We start from the raw sequence: 20,236 nt of genomic DNA, 5'->3' as shown, positions 1-20,236 counted from the left end.
CAACAAAAACAGATTTAGGATGGGATCCAAATTAATAAATAGAAATATTTCTATAGCATACTAATCAGTTTGCTTAATAATACATTGATCACCAAATGAAAGTTCTCAGCATTAATTTAATGCTTTATCAGCCTCTTATGAATCAAGCCATCAGGGGTGCCAATGAGAGCAGCTCTCCTATAATCTATCACTATACACACTCAGAAACGGTTCTAAATATTTAGGAGGCCTGTTTTAACATACCTGACTTTATTTGCATTTCAGTGAGAGATCTGTGTATGTATTACTTGAACATGGTCTTATTCTTGAAAGTTTTTTGTTTTTTATTTAAATACTTTTTCTTTCCTCTTGGCAAGAACTGTCAGTTGTGGTAGAGGCTTCCCTCTAGTGGACGCTTTCTCTGATGTTTTATTTGTAGTTCTGGTGAAATAGCGGAACAGATGTAGAATGCATCCAGCAACATGAATTTGCTTCCCAATTTAAAGTAATTAAATGGAAATGCTGGTCTCAACTTAACTTGTACCTGTTTCTTGAGAAGATTTAAAATAGCTGCAGCACTTAATAGTTCCTTCAAACTGTAAGACAATGTAGAACTGTTTAGCAAACTTACAAGTATGTAAACAGCAAAATAACGTCCTTTAAAATTACTTATTGATTCAATAGTTCAGGGAATGAATGCAAGGACAAAAGCAGCATGGTTCTGCATTGACTGGTTGTTGTTTTACCAAATTATCAGTGCTGATATAATTCATCTCTGGTCTCTTTGTACAGGCTACACCTACTGGCTGAACTTTCCACCTGTGAATTTAGAACATTCACAGTAGCACTAATTTTCATAATGTAAATCTCTGACTAATAACAACTGAAACCACTAACACATCTTCTGGCATTTCAAGTAATTGCCCAGTGGTAGTGTATGCATTTACTGTTAGGGCTCAAATAAAGACGACATGAGAAGTAGTTTCCCAATTTCAGAGTAAACAGAGGATTCTTGAATCAGCTTTAAGTATAATGAAAGTGTATATTTTGCCCGATGTTAAACTCATTTATTCCAAGCCTCCAAGAGTTTCCAAGATCTTTTCTTTCTCCACGCAGGCTGTCAACCTGACTATTTCTTATGAATCCATTCAGAAAATATTGGAGGCCACACGGTTGCCCATTTGGCACTTTCCATCTATGGGGATTTAAGCAGAATAGACCTATTTCCCCAGTATAATGAGGGGAATCTCTTTCCAGCTGTGCAGCTGTCCACATCATAAAGCAATGTCAAAACAATAATCTCTTAGGTTGCCATCCCAGGTTTTTGAAGCCAAATTACTACCTGTTAGAAAAGAGTGTCTTATACTAGAAAATAGGAAAGCATGTCTTTTCACAGGATAGAGAGTTCACTTATGTCAGGTAGAGAAAATGGTACAAAATTCATGGAAGGAAGATAATGTTAATTGAATAAAAATAGAGGCCAACTAGTCTCAAGGCATTAATAATTCCTCAGTTGCGCTACTATTCAAGATATCAATGAAAACTGCGGATATGCCCATTAATTCACTTCAAAAACTGTTCCTGCAATATCCCAAGTGTTATCAGCAATGATCTAAAGAGCTTCTACAAATCTTCTTTTGTTACCCTGTCCTTCCTCTCCACCCCCACCATGCAAACACTCATACAGCTGAATTAATAAAATGTACTCAATCTGGTAAGAACATTCTGTAACACAGTGTGTGCAAGCTGCCTTTAGCTCATTTTGTTAGTAGGATTAATTTTCCAAACTCTAAGACTTTCATGTTAATCCCAGATAATACTAGGTTTGGTACATTGAAATAATCAGATTACAGTGAATGTCAATGCCATTTGATTTTAAATGTTATGGAGTACGGTGCTGGAACTATTGACCTCTTTCCACAAAGTGACAACCTGGGTTCACCATGTCTCAACAGACGCAGACCTCTGCTTCAAGCCACTGTTAAAAAGCAGGCTTTGTTTATCCAAACATTAATTTTCTATGGCAAGCAAAAAATAAATATGTAGACTTCATAAAGGGAAAAAATGACAGTAAAAATATTGTATAAGAAATTGGTATACAGAACTATCTTCTACACATACACCACTGAACTGCCACCTGCTACAAGCAATTAGCAGACCTGTGTTTTCAGTTAAAAAATGCTACCCTACCCAGTCATTTTAACTAATTTGAGTCATGTGCCTTCCTTTTGCATCTCCCTCATTCTCCATTATATTTACTCTTGATTGGCTGCAGCAGGACTAATGCCCATTTTATTTCTGGTTAATCTAATTAAGTAAAAACCTGGGATTGTGATGTCAGTACATCAGTAGAAGGAAGTAGCGCTTCCTCTAGGAAGGATAGCGGTTGTGACCTTGCTAAGCAGCAGGTCACGATCTTACTGCAGGATGAGAATAAAGCAAGACAAACTGCAATAAAAACACCGTCTCATTCTCTGGTAATACAGTTTAAAGTGAGATTATGGCTTGTGGATTGCAGGTAAGAAAACACGGCGCATTTGTATTATCGAACTGAAGAGAGCTATGAAAACGGGGGGAAGGTTAATTACAGCAAGGAAAGAAAAAAGTATGCTTTTAGAAATATTGACTTTAATCATGTGCTTTAATCATATTGACTTTAATCGTAACTCTTTAAAGCATTATTTTCTACTTTTACTAAAAACATTCATCTCTCATAACAGCTTTTATAGCAGATATGTTTTAAACTCAATAATTTACCAATGTGACAATCTGTATTTAACCTTAATGTAATCACATTTGTGTTTTTTCATTCTGTGCTGATGAAACAACACATAATAATGAATCCCACTGCATCTAACTGTTGTAGCTCGTCGGTTTTATTTTTTCCCTTTTGTAACTAAGAAATCTGGCGACATCAGTAAATGAACAGAAAATGAGAATGAATCCCACTTAAACAACTGATTCCTTGAGGTATAAGCTCATGATTAAAAAAATTCATTGACTTTGTGTTACAGCTTCAGAGGCTTCTTTATCATAAGAGGGATAGATAGATAGATAGATAGATAGATAGATAGATAGATAGATAGATAGATAGATAGATAGATAGATATAGTACTGCTGTACTATTTAGCATGTGCCATGATACAAGTGCTTTTGTGAGCCTGTAAGGCATAGGCAGCATGTTGCTATGGCAATGTGGTACTCAAACTGAGGCAATCCTTAATGTTTTGTTCACGATCCTTTCAGTAAACCTTACTTTCTTTAGGCATAGTAGAAAACAAAACATTACTGTAATGATTGTCTTAAAAAAAAAAAAAACCTGTCTTAATAAGCACATTTATTAACCAAATTAAAAAGTATTAAACTGTGCTGTTGGAGAAGATGTAAGCAACTGTCAACATGCACACCTGTATGCTTCAAGATTTGTTTTGTTCCACAGTTACATTACCACTGGCAATGCTGTACAGCTGATACAAGTGTAACAAGTATCTCCTGCAAGATTAATAAGGCATAAACAAACTTGATTTCAAAACAATCCCTCATCTGAGCTTTCATTTCACTGACTTTAGACATGAAGAAAACAGTAACTAAAACAGGCTAAACAGCAGCACTGACATACTAGGTTGTGATCAACTGCAAAAATATTCTTGTAAGTTTAACTGCAAACATCAAGGCCTTTTAATTTTGAGTACTTGCAGAATGCTTAGAATCTTTTCCTGGCTGAACAACGTGCGTTACCTTGTATTATGACCTTCCTGCCTTTTGAAACAACTGTCCATCTTATTTTATCCATAAGTGGATTCACAGACAATTCAGAAGGTGGTTGATTATCTCATTGCAACTGTCACAGATTTTGTAAGTCATAAACTATCTCTGCTCACTACAGTCCATTTTTTCCCCCTGCTTCTCTCCTCACAGTACTTTATGCTGTCACTACCAAATTCCTAGCACCGTGCTGTCCATTACCAAGCCAATAAATGTTTGGTTCTGAAGTTTGTTTTCAAAAGTGAAAGGACGCTCAGGTGGTAGCAGAGCATTGTGCATGCAAAGTCTGGCTTACAGCCTCAGCAAGAAGGCAGACTGCCATCATTACATTGAAATGTTATGCTCTCCTGAAGTAGATGTCCACTTTGCTACTAAATATAATAACATTGGGAACATGCTGCTCCTGACTTACTTATCTCAAAGTTAAGCCTACTCATATTGCTTCTCCAAGTGTTTGTCTCGCTATTTCTGCTTTTAAGCAATGGCTCTGTATCTTTGAGTATGTTTAAAATCCAAAGCAGGCTTTGACTGTGCAGAGTACAGAGGAAGAGACAAGGTGATTTTCTTTCCTTTCTTTCTGTGCTGGACTGGAAGGTTTTTTTCTTTTTCTCCCCTTTGAATGGCTCCATCTTCACTTTCAGTTATTTCTTTTCCAGATAAAAGATGAAGACAGTGGCTATAACAAAAACCTGTTCTGTATTCCTAAGCATTATGAAGAAGATATAGAAAGAGTCTTCATTCCTCATGGACTAATCCTGGATAGGTATGAGAATAATAAACAGCAGTGATATTGATGGCAATGACTAGTTACCCCCCAAATGAAGAGGCTGCTGCTCCATCCTGTCTGTATAGCCCACAAGAAGTATGGAAACCCCATGGTTCTAAAACTAAGTTCTACTCTAGAGTTTAATACAAGAAATGTTTTACAGAGAGGACTCTTCTATAACCTCAGTTAAGTTTCTGTTACATCAAATATCTTTAAGCTTTCTTAAGTTTCTGTGTTATTTAGATATAACTTGAATCAACAGTATTTCAAATAGAGTAGTTGTCATTTGGTGAACTTAACTGCATATGTGTAACTAGATTTCCAGGGTCTTAATGCGGTCACAGTTTTGTTATTTAAAAATAAACAACAGCACAACAAACACTGACGGACAAACAAACAAATATGATGTACAAAACACTCTAAAGAAATTGGGGTGTGTTTTTTCTTCCAGGACAGAACGTTTGGCTAGAGATATCATGCAAGATATGGGAAGCCACCACATTGTTGCACTCTGTGTCCTTAAAGGAGGCTATAAGTTCTTTGCTGACTTGCTGGATCATATAAAAGCACTAAACCAAAATGGTGATAAGTCAGTGCCTATTACTGTGGATTTTGTTAGAATAAAAAGCTACTGTGTGAGTAAGTTTCTTTTCCTTGGAAAATTGATTCTCCCCATGTGTTGCCATTCTGAACACTAAATATTTATATGGAAGTTCCATGAAAACTGAATTTATCATGTTTAGAGCAGTTTACATACTGAAAACAGTAATCAATTTACTGATCTGCCCAATGATCAGAATGATATTGTAAGTTCACTGGAATTGATGTACAGATGGATGCTTCATGTAACAAAGTCAGGGTCAGGTCTTTAATGTCCTCCTCTCCAGCCTGTGGTTTCCATATAGATTCTATTCTCTTTCGTGTGGCACCCTTTCTTAAGAGGGAGAGTGGACAGGAGCTCAGCATCAGAGACTTGCTTACTTTCCCTAGTTGCATTGCTTGTCATTCCCATGGAGATTTGATTTTGAAATCCATGTACTGGGGAAGGGGAAGCTTGCTGAACCAACCCTGGCTGGCCTGAGCCAACCACTGGAAAGCAATGACTTACAATGTTTTCTCTATTTCACCTTCTTGCTTTGAAGGCTTAAGCCCTGCGCACTGATACAAATGTATCACATGCTAAATACAAGAGTTGACAATATATTATAAATATTTCATAAAACTCTAAAACCAATTGGCAGTAACAAAAATAGCTGAAAGCCATTTGGTGCCTATTCCAGGAACGTGGATGTATTTTTGTTCAGAAGCATTCCGTGCAAACACGCCTGCGTTGATATTTCACATCCTTGCCTTGTTCCCAGCAGCTCAAAAGCTCTTTCACTGAAGAAGTGCTTTGTAGAGCTGCAAGTGCCATTTCACAGGCAAACAGCCAAAGCAGCACATGTTTATATACATGCAATGCAGTATTTTGAACATATTTTGTGTGAATTCTCCTTTTCTCCTTCTAGAACGATTCACCTACAGAGAAAATCAGCATTGTTGGAGAAGAACTGTCCGCATTAAATGGGAAGGTATGAACAAGGAACTTTGGTTTTTAAGAAGGAGCGGTTCTTATGTATCCTCTAGGAAGTCTACCCTTAAGATTTTTCTACTATATAAATAAACTTTAAGTGGCTGTTTAAATTAATAACAATTCACACTTTTAAACAGAGTAATTCCCAGTGATCTCAGTGGAAACTTAACATGATCAGCACTGAAATACTTCTTAAAGTCCTGTTCTATGTTTTGTTTTGTTTTGTTTTCCACCACAACCTACAGAAACGAGCCACCTTAAACTGATTTATGCAATATGTTCTCAGAATGTTCTTCCAATGCACACGACCTGATAGATGTCTCAATATTTTATCTTTCTGTGCACAATTTCATTAGGACTCTTAGGAAAGCAACAAAATCCAAGTATTTAAGTAATACCAAGTAGCTAAGTGACAAGCTCCTTTGAAATCTGATTACATCTTACGTGTAAGTGAAGTTTGTAATACAAACATTCTCTGTCTGTTTAATTTGCTGAAGCTCTTCATGTAAACACTTTATTTTCTTTCCTTCCCCATGTGATTCTCTTTCCAGAATGTGTTAGTAGTAGAGGTGAGTAAAGATTTGGTTTTTTAGGGGGGAGGGGGAGGTGTTGTTCTGCCTACTTTGCAAGGTTAATATTAATTACATTTAAAGCAACACTTAATCACACCTTAGCTGAAGCATGCATATCATCTTAATGCACTACCAGGGCTGCTGTTTGTTTTCTGCTTTACATTAATATACTGAAAACATGTTTTTTTTTTTCTTTCAGACTTGAATGATAATATATATTTTTTTTATTTCTTTGAGGATATTATTGAGACTGGTAGAACAATGAAGGCACTGCTTTCAAAACTGAAGGACTATGAACCAAAGATGATAAAAGTAGTAAGGTAGAATCACATGGTTATTTATTAATGTGTGGTAACAAGATATAGGAAAATCACTTGTGAATAACCAGGAGATGCACAAACACATTCATTGTTAAAATAATAAAGAAGTTTTATGGCCTTTTTTGCTTAGTCTATAAAGACTGATGGATTTTGTTTATGTTCAAAAAAACCCAGCTCTTTCTATAGGTTCCCTAACACCTTTCCCAGCTACCTTTGCTGATACATAGCTATATGGAGGGAGGATTTGCATATAGAATTGAAAAGAATTAAATGTAAAGCAGTAAATACCATTTGGACTTTTTGAATGACCCTAGATTTAAGCTTTCAATTATCTCTCTATTATAAGGCTGAAAATCACTTCTACAACTGTTCAAATAAAACAGTAAAATTATTTTAACTATACTACTATAGAAGATGATTGGGGAAGGGTGGCAGAAGCAAAGAACAGAGCTTGGATTATGATATTTTAAAAGTCTTAACCTTTCTTCCTCTTTATTACAGCTTGCTCATTAAAATGACAAACCGAAGTCCCGGTTACAGACCAGACTGTAAGTACTGCATTTGGTTGTCCAAAATAGGATTTCATTTCATGCATATGAAAACTAGTATGCAAGTTTCAAACTGTGTACCTAAAAGATATTTCTACTACATAAAAAGACTTGTGGCGCGTGTTTGTCTTACAGATATAGGCTTTGAAATTCCAGATAAGTTTGTGGTTGGATATGCCCTTGACTATAATGAATACTTCAGAGATCTGAATGTAAGTACATACAAATGTACCTTGACTGTTACATGCTTGTTAGTTACCTGTGGTAACAGCAATGAATATTACCTTACAGTAGGTGCTTCTGGACAACAAATAAAGCTTCCAATTTGACTAGACACTTCCATGAAAAGGGAAAAGCATTAATATGATCAGATGATAATTTAAATGTAGGACTACTAGTCCATGCCTTTCCTTTCTATGAATCAGCTTCACAAGTGTAGTAGCTCAGCCTTACCATTCAGTATCCTGAATTCTCCAGGATGGTTGGCAGCAGACAATCTGTGCACTGCATCTAAAAGGAAATTAATGTGTAAGTTCGTTTTGATTTCATGTTTCTTTGTGAAATTCTATCCTGTTCTTCTCTAGTAAAATGTTCAAAACTGGCAGTAGACTGGCCTATGGATGAAGGTGTTTCCTATGCTGTAGAGCGTGTCCACCAGGACCTCATCTCCTTTGTTCTGTTATAGCCTCCTAAGACTGCACTGCATTGCAGACAGACCCTGAGACTAAGAGATTTTCTTTTCCCCTCCAGTTCTCAAAAGCATTTTCATAAATCTGTTTAGACAGAAAAGTGTCTCACTGGCAAGTCCTCAGTATGACAACCCAGTTCTGTAAGAGATATGTAGAGAGATATTGCAAAGCAGCGTAAAGGACATTTCACAGCTAGCCTAGTTTAACTCAACTTTGCAAAACATTGTGTTACAGTTCCAACAGGAGAATGCAAGTAGGAATAGAACTTAAAACAGTCTTTTATATTACCTTCGAAGGTAAAGTTTGACTGAAGTTGTACTTCTTATTTATTTATTTTAGCACATTTGCATTCTCAAAGAGAAAGCCAAAGAGAAATACAAGATCTGATACCATGAGCCTACTGGAATAACAGCTCCCTGTCCTGTCCCGTGTGTATGAAGTGATTCGGTGATGTGCTGGTTTCACTGGAGCACTCCACTGAAGAACGAATGTATGTGTAAAACACATTCATCTATTTGGCATTGCCTTCTACTGGCACAACGTGGATACAGAAAGGATGTGCGTGTAAATATGTCTGAGCTTTTATTTACTGTGAGGAACAGCGCGTGCATTGTACATAAGCTATTTTAAGCATGTGAAAACATACGTAAGTAGTTACATAGGCTGAATAAACACCTAGCACCACCCTCCCGGCTGAAGCCTCCCCTCAGCGGCCGCCTCAGCACCGCCGCACTCCTCTGGGGCGGAAGCGATAAAGGTCGAGCCTGTGTGCTGATTGGAGGAAGCGGTTGTCAGTCACCAGGGGCGGGCTGAGGGAGGCAAGGGGCAAAGCCGCTCTCGCGTTGTGGGTGACAAAGATGGCGGCGGCGGAGACAGAGGCCGGGGGCGAAAGGTAGAGCTCCGCCCGGCTCGGGTAAAGCACGGCTCGAAGGACGGCGGCCGTGGGCTGGAAGGAAGAATGGAGCCGGCTGCCGCCTTTCTGGGCCTGCTGCAGGGGAAGGCGGCTCCGCGTGTGTTCTCCACTGGGTACAGGCCGCGGTGGGGCCTGCTCGTCTCGGGCCTTGGAGCAGCGGGACAAGGGCAGAGCGTTGGGGGCCGGACCGCGGCCGTCACCTTCTGTGCTCCGCTGCGTCCCCTCGGGCCGCGTACGGTGCGGGGCGCCGCAGCTCTTGTTCCGTTTCCTTCTAGAGAGAGTATTAAAGGGAAAGCGAAACTCCGCTTGAGGGAGTGCGATGTTGGGGACAAGTTCTCCCACCTGCCTCTGCGCAAGGCCTCGGTGCTGCTGCCGCTGCTGCTGCGGGACGGGGCGCTGTGCCTGCTGCTCACCGTGCGCTCCATGCAGGTGCGTGTGGCCGGACACCGAGAGGCCTCTCCGGAGCGAGTCCGGGTCCTGAGAGTCGGTGTGGCAACGAGAGGTGATTTCCAGCTCTGAAGCGTTTAAGCAGAAGGCATAGCATGAATTATGTGATGTTATACAAGCGTGTAAATGCGCGTTTCTAATAGTGAGGGCCTGTGGATTAGTTGTGTATAGGCCTAGTATGAGTAAAACCAAAACCTTCCTGCATAGCCCTTTACAAGGCTTGTTTCTTCTCATCTGCATAAACTTCTTATCACAGGAAGATAAATCAGGCCTGAGGTGGTTCTATACTGTGAGCTACACAAGGTGTAACAAATTCATTATGTTTAACAGTAGTACTCCTTTAAATTCCAGCTGAGAAGATCACCTGGGGAAGTGTGTTTTCCAGGAGGTAAAAGGGAAGAAATGGATAAAGATGAAATTGATACTGCCCTCCGAGAAGCCAAAGAAGAAGTGGGACTGCAGCCGGAGAAAGTGGAAGTCATCTGTAGGCTTGTGCCAGGAATTGATAAAGTAAGCAATAAACTCAGTCAGCGTATCGTTAGAAAGCAAGTAATTTCCTTTTTTAATTTGATAGTGGCCTTTTCAAACCTGTAACTGTAAATAATCACAGGTTCTTAATGTGTACAGCCTGTGCTGCCAGCAGAGTGAGGGGAGGAGATTCTTTTTTCTCTTTTTGGAGTTTGTGGGATCACATATGAGGTCAATTTAGGGAGTATCGGGAAGACACTGGTAAGTTGGTGAGAGTCTAACAGAGCCAAGGAGATGCTAAGTGGGCTGGAGAATGTGAAATAGGAGTAGAGGCTGAGAGAAGCAGGTTTGCTCAGCTTGGAGTTAGTGGGGATCTCATTGCCATCTTCAAGTACCTCCTGAGTGGTTATAGAGAAGGTGAGTCTAGATTTGTCTTAACGCAATGGACACAAGCAGCAACAGGTGAGTAGGTACAAAGAAAACAGTCCGTGTGGTTAGCCAAGCAGTGGAGTAGATTGCCTTGACTGTTTTAGCAGACAGGCAGAATTTATCCAGGCACAGCCCTGAGCAATGTGATGTAACCTCAAAGTTAACTGATTCAACAGCACGCACAGAGCAGGATTAATTTAGCTTGAAAGGGTGACATTTAGTATCATGCGGGACCAGTTTTCCAATAGAAGGGAAATTGATTCAGAAGGCTTGATTTTTGTTCTTCAGGGAAGTTTCTATTCTCCAGTGATCTGTTTCTGTTAGCTGCTTACTTCCAACAGCGTGCTCCTAGCATTTAAAAAAATACTAAAATGGCATTGCAAAATGTTTTATTTATTTATTTTTAATATAAATAACAAAACCAACACATTTAAGAAGCTATATGTAAAAAGGAGCCCTTTAGTTTTTAGGTTATGTAGCTTTGGGCTGCAGAAGTCTGAGCTCTTAGATTGTGCTGCATCTTCTCTATGCGTACACTCAGTTTAACGTAAATGGAGTTCCTCCAGACTTCCATCAAATAGCACAAATCTTGAGCTTTGCCATCAGTGCTTTCTGTTGAACAGGGATGCTTTACTGCTACTAATAAATAGAATTAGTAATATATCTGAAAGGGTTACGGTATCCTGTTTATACAAGCTACTGTTTTAATAGATGGTGCCTACGTTTGAAAGAGGGATGATCATAAACAACCAGTTCCAATAAAAGTGTATCTATTTTCTAGTTGAGTTTGTTTTCTGCGCTCCTTTTGTAACATTTGAAATGTTTTTAAAATAAAGGAATTTCTTTTGCTTGGTACAAGCTTAGTGTTTGTTTTCTGTCATTTTTTTTTTCTTCTCGTTGTTCTTCTAGATGAATCATTTGGTAACACCAGTTGTAGGATTCATAGAGGATACCTTCCAGGCATCTCCTAATCCAGATGAAGTGAGCGATGTTTTTGTTGTGCCATTGGAGTACTTTATCAGGCCCTTAAATTACGTGGCCTTGCCATATAAAAACTCATCTGGTTACTTAAGCTGGATGCACTGCTTTACATATGATGACCATGAACATAAAAAGTCCTTCAAGATATGGGGACTTACTGCACATTTTGCTGTATTTCTTGCTATTGTAATTTTTAGGATGAAACCCACCTTTGAAGTTCATTATGATCTTGACAACTTAATTACGTCTGCTGAGAATCATTTTTTGACCTTATATGCATCCATAAATGAAAGAAAGAGTAGTCTATAGCAAACCAGTCTGACTGTCTCTGTTGGAGGAGGGGAAAAGTTTGGGTCTGTGTTCTTTGTATCCATTACTTGATTGAATTTCACATTTGCATTCCTGCTGAATTGGAAAATTTCTTAAAATAAAACCAAATTTTCAAACACTAACTACATTCACGGATTTTATCTGGTTTTCAGTTATCAAAAGCACACAGTTGTTTTTTTATGCACTTATACAGATGTAGAAGGTGGGGTTCAATTTCTGCCTTTGTTTTGTGTGATTGAAGACTGACTTTCTGTGCTTTTCTTCCATTGAACGAAATAAAACTTCTGATTTTTGCCTGTTTGAAATAGAACATAACTTGCTGGGATCTGTCCACATCTTACTATATGACGTATTGCATATCTTCATTGCATACGCTATTGTTTGCAATCTTTAACCGCTTGAAAAAATGCATAATAAAAATATAAGAGGTGGCAAGTGCTTTCACAGTTTATTTTGTTTTGGTTCAGGTTGTGGAGGGAAGGAAGGAGGAAGTTTAATGAGTCTTATTACTCTTGCCCTATTTAATATTTCTCCTGAATTTCTCAAGGCTGTGGAAAGCTTAGTGTATGTGTCACAGTACTGAACTTTACTCCTCAGCATCGTTAACATCATTCTCTCAGCTCCAGCGGTCATTTAAGGAGAGAAAAGTGGCATTTGGCATTCATGAAGTCCTATAGTGCTCATCAGTGATTGAATCTGTACCAGTAGCCCTGGCATCCTTTGAACTGTGAGTATTTGCTCCTTGCTAGTGAACTATAAGCTTATTAATAGTGGTCACAGCATTGCTGGCATTGTTAGTTCTTTGGCTGCATTTGAGGTGCGGCTGAGGAGTAAACAGGTTGGCAGTCTATCAATTGCAGATCTTTGAGCAACAGGGATGAGACTCCCAGAGAAGTAGCAGCTGTGTTTTAAAAGAACAGTTTTTATTTGTCACTATTAAACACCCATGAAATGGTTGGAGCATTTATAAACAACAGTGCAACTTTTAAGCACTTAATCATATTTGTGCCTTTGGAGGTTCCTCTCAGTGTATGCAGGAACAGAAACTAAAGTTCTTCAGACAACCATCTGAGTGCCCAAACACCCCGTCTGAGCATTAAAACAATAGAAGGAAACAATGGCCTGCGCTACAGCTGCAATTCTGCAAGTTTCACAGAAACTAATGGGAGATTGTTTCTTTGGGCAATCTTCAGATTAAAATGCCACAGTTCTTGAGGCAGAAATGCAATGCTTTGCAGTTTAACACTGAATGTTACAGTGCCTAAGTTCATGTCTGTCTTTAGAGTCATGTCATAAAGCCCTTACCAAGAACTGGGTGTCCTGTTGTTCTCTCTTGTATCATAGCTGAAAATCATTAAAGTAGACATGTATTTTGTTTTGAATATAGTGATTTAAAGGACCCCTTTATTTTGAGTAATTGATTGCAAATGCATCTGTCCCGTGTAAGTACAGTATGTTAATAACATAACTTCCAATCTGAAAATGCATTTTATATTTATTTACCCTCTGTGTTTATTCTCATGTTCTACTCAGTGAGGTCTTTACTCAACTGAAAAAAAGCTATTGAAAATATGTTCCAGAGTTCACTCTCTAATTATGGGTAAGCAATGCTAACGTGACAGTAAAATGAGTGCAAAGCCCTACATCACATCACAAAAATTACTGATATGAAGCTAACTAAAAATACATAGCGTACAGTTTAATGTGAATTGTTAGTCACTCTTGTAGCTAAGGTGCAGTGATTCAGCATTTAACATCTCTATATTTTTCAGTGCTCCAGTAACCAGACTTCTGATACTTAGCTTTCATGTGAAAAATTACCACATATCTGTATTGGATGTGTAAATTAGTATTTAACAATTGTAATAAAGAACATCTAGTGAAAATAGCTTTAAAAGGGGCTGTACACTGGGTGACAGCAGTTTTGTGTCAGAAAAACAAAACATTTCAAGAAGATGGGCGGATGCAGTTTAATTTGCCTGTCACTGTCGCATGGCTGGAGTTCATGCAGGGTGAAGGCTCTTACAGTTAGATGAGAACGTAAATATCCAAGAAAGGAGATTATTTATATTCAGCCCAAGTCATATACGCAATGAAAATTTGGAGATGGTTTTGTCTTTCAAGCACGAGCCCATGTGAGTGCTTACGTGCCAATGTGTGTGATGTACCTACCGAGATTTTTTTAGTAGGTTGCCATAGTGATGCAGCTTTCAAAACAGTACATGTTGAACTATCTCCAGTTTAAAAAAAATAAAGAAATATCATAAAAAGGGTCAATAGAAGGTAATTCCTTCTTCCCTCTAACCTTACCACTTCCAAAATCTAATCTAAGAAATACGGAAAACAGAAGAAGGAATCACACTTGTTTCTCATTTCTAGCAGAAGCTACAGTTCTGTAGCCAGAATGTTCCCTGTGTGAGATTCTGTGTTGCAAGTCAGGTTTCTTTATTTATTGGCAACTAAGTAGTAAAACAAATGCTTTATGTTTGTAATTTTATTTCCTATACCATACGGTTGTCTGTTCCTTTGTACTTCAGATATAGGCTAGGAACTGCTTGTTGAAGTGTGCTAGAAAGGAAAATATCTAGGTAATAATGAAACACTAATGGAGAATAATCATCCTGTTTGTCAGAACCTGCTGACGGGGAACAGTTGTTCACTAGCAAGAAAGAGACTCATTGCTTTGGACACACTTACTTCTTCTGAAGGATCACTGAAGTCAGGATGAGAATGTCCAGCTGTGACCATCAGACAGACCATCTGTAGTTGAAATGCTAAGTCATGGCCTGAAGCAAGGAAAGGCCAACCCAGGGGAGCTCAGGTGCATGCAATATATCTGAGTGACCAGAACCAGCAGGGCCAGGATCCACCACTTCCCAGCCCTCATTTAAGGGCTGGCAGTGAAGGTGAGGGCATCTCTTGCTGGAGATCCCTGCCTACCTGAGGCATTCCAAAGGTAAGCAGCTCTTTTCCTTCGTTTCTGTGTCTGGTAAATTTGGGCTTGTTCTCATTTGCTGTAGCCAAAGACTTTGTTACCCTGCTATTATCATCCCATTAAAGTGTTGCATGTATCTTTTTTGATCTCCAGTCTATTATAAACCACAGTATTAAAGATACACCTCTGTATTTCATCTTACAGCTGCTACTGTGTTTGTCAGCTAGCCCAATGGCTTTAAACTATTTTCTTGAGGAGCTGACATCCCCCTTTATGGCTATAGTAAAATCAAAACTAATGGCAACAAACATGGGAACTGCTCATCAGAGGAAAGCTAAATTTGCCTCTGATATCATCATGGTCTTCCAGAGCCTCTGCAAGAGTCTGATACCAGCTTGTTGAAATGAAAATGAATGATCTTGGACAGAAAGCTCAATATATGCTGGAAGGATTAAGGATACAGAGATGTTAATCTGCATTCAAATGGATTTGTAATGGAACCTAATGTCTATAGGATAGTACTTGACAAGCCAGACATTTAAACACCGTTTGTTTCATTCTTCGTTTTAAAGAAAACGAATGGAAGAATTTCTAGTAACTTAATTACAGCTGGTCTGTATTTGGCATAAACCACAACAATTTCATTGACTCAAGCACAGCTGTACTGAATTACATGCTTGAGACTTTAGTTTGCACAGCAATATCTACTTTAACTGATAAAGTATATTATCACAATTAACTTTACCTTGTAACTTTCATTATTTTCTCTCTTAACATTGGCATAATAATCCTGTTTGTTTAGAACATTAAAGTAGTTGTTTTTAAAGTATTAGGGTGATGTTCTAAATCTAATAACAAGGTATTTTTAGATCATCTACAGCCCTGATTGGCTGATATTTATGGGAGTTGAACTGAATAAAATGGGAGCACAATATTTCAGTGCCAGCTTTCATGCTAAAAATGGAAGCTATACAGAATTCCTTGTTTACTTTTGTCTACTAATCAATAAATTGGAGATAGGGTAATTAATGAATTAATAACAAATGTAAATGAGATTATGCCAGTGGTTGGAAGATTCAGGCTACTGTTATCAGAAAGGAGATTATGTTAAATACGTGGTATCAAATTGTTCCTTAAAGTAATTCTCTACCATCATCACGTACAAAATGGTTAAAGAGTAGCAAATCTTACTGATTAAGGGCTTGTAACAGCCCTTGTGAAAGCCTGTTAACCTGGATAAAGAAGAAGGCTGCAGAAGGACGGAGAAAAAGATCATTTAGAGGTAAGAGCACAGGAGTTCTGTGGCTTAGGAACAGGATCTACCTGGTGAAGGGAAACGGAAAGCTCTGGTCTAACTATGATTAGATTTTCCTCCCAATGAGGGAAAAAGATTTCTTAAAGAGCATTTGTAAGATGCCAAGGCAGGAGAGCAATGTGCATCTGGAGAAAAGAGTTGAGCAGCCAGCATTGCATGCGTGCCACGAGAGGGTGCCAAACTCCCAGGTGCTGCACAGCAAGCCTGGCTCAGCAAAGGCCAGGTAAGCCTCACTTTGGAGAGGGCGGAACAACAGCCTTAGATGGGCTTTTGTGGTCAGCAGGCAGCCAGGTACGGGATGATCCAAACAGTGTGATTTAAAGCTGTCTGGAATAAGGCTGTGTACATTTATCACCCAAGCAGCACAACTGATCACACGTACCTGCCTTTCTGTGTTGCTTGCATGGTGATATTGGGAACAGCATCAACCCCATTTGCTAAATAATTCTCCTGGTGTTGTTCTAACATGCTAGAAAGAATGATACTCTTCCACTTCATTCAGATGAACTGTACAGCAACAGCTGAGCTAGATGGAGATATGCTGTCAGCCTGGATTTGTGTTTTTCCTCCAGACTGAATAGCAGATCTCTAATATCCATAGCCTACCTTGCTCATGATGTCTTATTACTGCATTATAAGGCTGTTTAGTGAAGCCATGGAAATGGGTAATTGATTCTCTTAAGCCCCAGTAATGAACAATAAAGTGCACTCAACTAAGAAAAATGTTTCTATCAAGCAGGAAAAAAGAATCTGTTTAGTCTGAAAACTCTTCCATATATATTCCTGTTATTTAAAATTGTAATACTGATTTTTAATTATTCAAATTTGCTGCTGTTCTCTCTAGCTGTGACAAAAGATAACTGATTACCACACTAGTTTATGTACTACATTGCACTGAAATTAGGGCCATCAGTCAAAATAAATACTAGAGTAAACCTTTATTGAATAGGGTTGTTAGATTCTTCACAGGTATCTGTATTATTACATTTTAACAAAGTATGTGTAACTGTGTATTTGATGTCTTCTCTCTAGGCTGTGAATATCCTGTCATTAAAATACCAAATTTGTTTATTTTCCTGTGACTTGATGAAAAATCACCTAATTCCCGATCTTGTTTTCTCTCCTCTTTTGTTTCGTGTGGTTTCAACCTTCTAAATGAAATCCTATTTACAAGCTGGGTTTCTGAAGTTTAATTTTCATTGATTGCATCTCTTTCAGGCCCATGTGAGTGTTCAGAGTTCCTGCTTAAGATATGAACAAAAACACAGGAGAAGTTTTGCTCTTGAACCTTGCTCATTCCAAAAATGATTAGTGTCAGAGGAGTTCCTCAGCAATGTCTGCAGAGGCAGAAATGCAGCTGTGTAAGTTCTGTTGACTATTTTGTGCTTGGCGACTGTGCAGCCTGCATTTTGTAAATATTTCATTTACTTATTAAACATTAAGGCTAATTAAGCAGGACAGAGACAGATGGTTCACAGTTTCATATAGGGTGCAGTTATGTGGCTCCCAGAGCTGTTTTGTGGCGCTCAGGATCTAAGGATGTTTCAGTCGCATTTAGGTGCTGTGAGTCAGATCTGCAGCTGGTGGAAATTAGCGCAGTTTGAGAGATGCTGATGATTGTCTACTGTGGGAAGTTGTCCATTAAAAAAGTAAGCATGGTAAATTGTAGCATTATTCAATACAAAAATGTGCTTTGTTCAACAGCTTGAAAAGGTTTTGCTTGCTTTCAATGAGACTGATCAGATAAGTAGGACCAGACTGAACTGGGAATCCGAATTCTCTCCCAAGTGCCTGTCAGAATGAGGCCCTCTACACTCGAGCTGAAGTCAGCCTTTCAGCCACCAACACTAAGCCTCCTGGGCCACCTCACAGAGGAACACTGAATTCCCTTACACCCTCCTGGGCAGCACAACTAATCGTTTTTGCAATTTCTCATAACATTTCTGAAATTCTTCAGAACAGTTGTCAGTGTTTTACTCCTAATCTATATGATTAAACTTCCTTGAGCCTGATTTCCTTCAGTGTGGCACTTTCTATTGATTTTCAGGTATGTGTGTCTTAGAACAACACACCAAATCCTTAGGTTTTGAGCTTTCACTGTGAAAAGTGAGGGATGCATCTTATGTAAATGCTTAGTCCATTCATCTTTCTCTACTTGAATCAGACTGCCCAGAAACATGGCACGGCAATGTTAACTTCTGAGGCTACAGTATTTAAGCTTTTGGGTTCTTTGAGGTGGTTAATAGTAGGATTTTTGCACTAATTCTCCAGCTATGTGTTTTTAATCCTGTAATAAGCAATAAAAGTAGAATACATTCTTTTTTTGTAAGGAAAAAATGTAATTAGAGCTACTCCAAGTAAAGTTACAAAGCAAGTCTGTTAAAAACTTTACCAGCTAGATTGCTAATGATGATCTGTGTCAGGAAAAAAACCTCTATTAAAGCAAGAAAGTGTTTAATTTTAGGCATGGGGAAAAAAGCATTGCAGGCAAGAAGGATAAAAGTAGGTTGTTTGATTGCTTTCCTGAGTGAGATCCTCTGTTCTATTATTTAAAATTTCCACTATCCCTTCAGACTTGATGCTGGATAAAATTTATCACAGTGAAATTTGTGCAAACTGTTCTGCACAAAATAGTGTGCACGCATTAAGGATCAATTAAGACTTTTTTTTTAAGGCTCAAGTGTGGCTTAACTGAGGACTTCCCTGGTTAAAAGAGGTCTTTGTCATGTATTTGATACTTGTTTCAAAATCAGAAAAAATGGTGATGGTGTAGAGTCCGTCAGGTGCTCTGTTAAGACTATGGCATGTACCTTTGTGCTTTGCTGTGTTATTTCTCTTCTGCCTTCCATTTTATGCCTTATTCACCCAGGTTCTGTCTATCCCTGTTGTTAAGGCACACCTTTTCTGACTTATAAATACACAGCAGGTAAAAGATGGACCATGGAAATAGACGCTCTTTAACACTAAAAGAAGCCATTGTTGACAGATGATTGTAGATGGATGCAATCTGTTCTTTATATTGCATTTAGTGCCTCAACTTGTTGTAACCTCAACAACTTTCTCATAAGGAACCCTTCATTTTTTTTCTTCTGTGCTTTGTGGGAGGTATTGGAACAGCTATTCCTTTACAAAGCAACATTACATTCCTTTGTAGTGAAGGCAATTAAAGCTTAGTTCTGACCTGAGCTTTCCTTAGATATGTCAGTTATTCCAGAGTTCATGCTTCTTTAGTGAATGGAGGTATCTAACTAACTTAAATTGCTATGCTATGTATTTATAAAAAGAACCCACATTACCCAAAGCTGCAATTTAAAGACAATCTTAGACAATCATATTTGATTGTGCTAGTTCTATTGGCAAGCAGGTTGTTTAGTGTGTATTTATGTACAAACTACCTTTGTTTCTTTTAATTTCAGTGGCACTAAAAGGCAATTCTGGAAAGGTGACCTAACTGCTGGGTGCAGAGTGGAGAAGAAGGAAAAGGAAGGTGACAATGACTTGGCCTGAGTTCCTGCACTGTCAGAAGTGGCAGCACTCCTGCTACAATTCTATTTGAGATGCTCAGGAGGAATAAGCATATGTGGCTCCATGTTTTCATCACTGTCCAGCTGGGAGGGGAAGAGGAAAAGGAATGGGTGAGTGAGGGGGAATTCATTTGTACATCTACTCAAAATGGTCTGTACTGAGGTAAAGATGATGCAGAGGACATGAGCTGCTGCTGCATACAGATATGTTTGTTTAGTTAATTGAGTTGTCATGGCAACCACTTCATCTTAACTGCCACAGTGTATAGGTTGTCACTGGCACCTGTTAACTCTAAACAAACCATTATATTTCCAACAAAATCAGCAAATTGTTTGGCTGGGTTACAAGTTAAAGAATGTCATTTTGATCCCCTCAGAACACACAAACAAAATCTGACTTGCTTTTTACGAGCAAATCACCACAGTTTTGCACTGGTAGCATTTTTCTGGCTCATCCAGAAGAGTTCCCACATCATCTTGTATCTCAGGAAATACGAAACAACACAGTTGTCCAAAACCTACAAAAGAAGTCAATCTTCAGAGAACGATGGTGCTCAGATGAATCTCTGAGTACATAATATTGCAAACTGCTCAAGGTTAAATATGCTGAAACCTGAAGAAAACATAGAATGGTTTAAAATTGAGTCAAGACCTGAATTTCTGGTGGAGGATCAGCCCTGGC

At 38.6% G+C, this 20,236-nt stretch overlaps 2 protein-coding genes and 1 long non-coding RNA gene across 7 annotated transcripts; all 3 read left to right on the top strand.

Moving 5' to 3' along the window:
• The first annotated feature begins 2,220 nt into the window (after window positions 1-2,220).
• Window positions 2,221-8,734, top strand: LOC140257357 (hypoxanthine-guanine phosphoribosyltransferase-like). 3 transcript variants are annotated; one of them, XM_072346621.1, is made up of 10 exons: window positions 2,321-2,497; window positions 4,401-4,507; window positions 4,962-5,145; window positions 6,019-6,081; window positions 6,635-6,652; window positions 6,893-6,975; window positions 7,477-7,523; window positions 7,659-7,735; window positions 8,001-8,051; window positions 8,552-8,734. In XM_072346621.1, the coding sequence occupies exons 1-9, from the start codon at window positions 2,480-2,482 to the stop codon at window positions 8,046-8,048; spliced, it is 645 nt and encodes a 214-aa protein (XP_072202722.1). In that variant the 5' UTR covers window positions 2,321-2,479; the 3' UTR covers window positions 8,049-8,051; window positions 8,552-8,734. The 3 variants fall into 3 exon arrangements, with proteins under 3 accessions (XP_072202721.1, XP_072202722.1, XP_072202723.1); XM_072346620.1 differs by lacking the exon at window positions 8,001-8,051 and having other exon boundaries at window positions 2,221-2,497; XM_072346622.1 differs by lacking the exons at window positions 6,635-6,652; window positions 8,001-8,051.
• A 181-nt stretch (window positions 8,735-8,915) lies between these two features.
• NUDT7 (nudix hydrolase 7) lies at window positions 8,916-12,229 on the top strand. 3 transcript variants are annotated; one of them, XM_072346619.1, is made up of 4 exons: window positions 8,916-9,104; window positions 9,401-9,554; window positions 9,924-10,082; window positions 11,379-12,228. In XM_072346619.1, exons 1-4 carry the CDS (start codon window positions 9,070-9,072, stop codon window positions 11,757-11,759), a joined length of 729 nt encoding a protein of 242 aa, XP_072202720.1. In that variant the 5' UTR covers window positions 8,916-9,069; the 3' UTR covers window positions 11,760-12,228. The 3 variants fall into 3 exon arrangements, with proteins under 3 accessions (XP_072202720.1, XP_072202719.1, XP_072202718.1); XM_072346618.1 differs by having other exon boundaries at window positions 9,009-9,238; window positions 11,379-12,229; XM_072346617.1 differs by having other exon boundaries at window positions 9,032-9,554; window positions 11,379-12,229.
• Window positions 12,230-14,581: 2,352 nt separating this feature from the next.
• On the top strand, window positions 14,582-19,922 carry LOC140257524 (uncharacterized). Its single transcript, XR_011905042.1, has 3 exons — window positions 14,582-14,736; window positions 17,249-17,391; window positions 19,447-19,922. It is a non-coding gene; the product is annotated as an uncharacterized lncRNA (long non-coding RNA).
• The last annotated feature ends 314 nt before the right edge of the window (window positions 19,923-20,236 follow it).

The sequence above is a fragment of the Excalfactoria chinensis genome, chromosome 11 (genome assembly GCF_039878825.1).
Source record: "Excalfactoria chinensis isolate bCotChi1 chromosome 11, bCotChi1.hap2, whole genome shotgun sequence".
Lineage (NCBI taxonomy): Eukaryota > Metazoa > Chordata > Aves > Galliformes > Phasianidae > Excalfactoria > Excalfactoria chinensis.
This window is presented reverse-complemented; position numbering and strand designations above follow the sequence as displayed.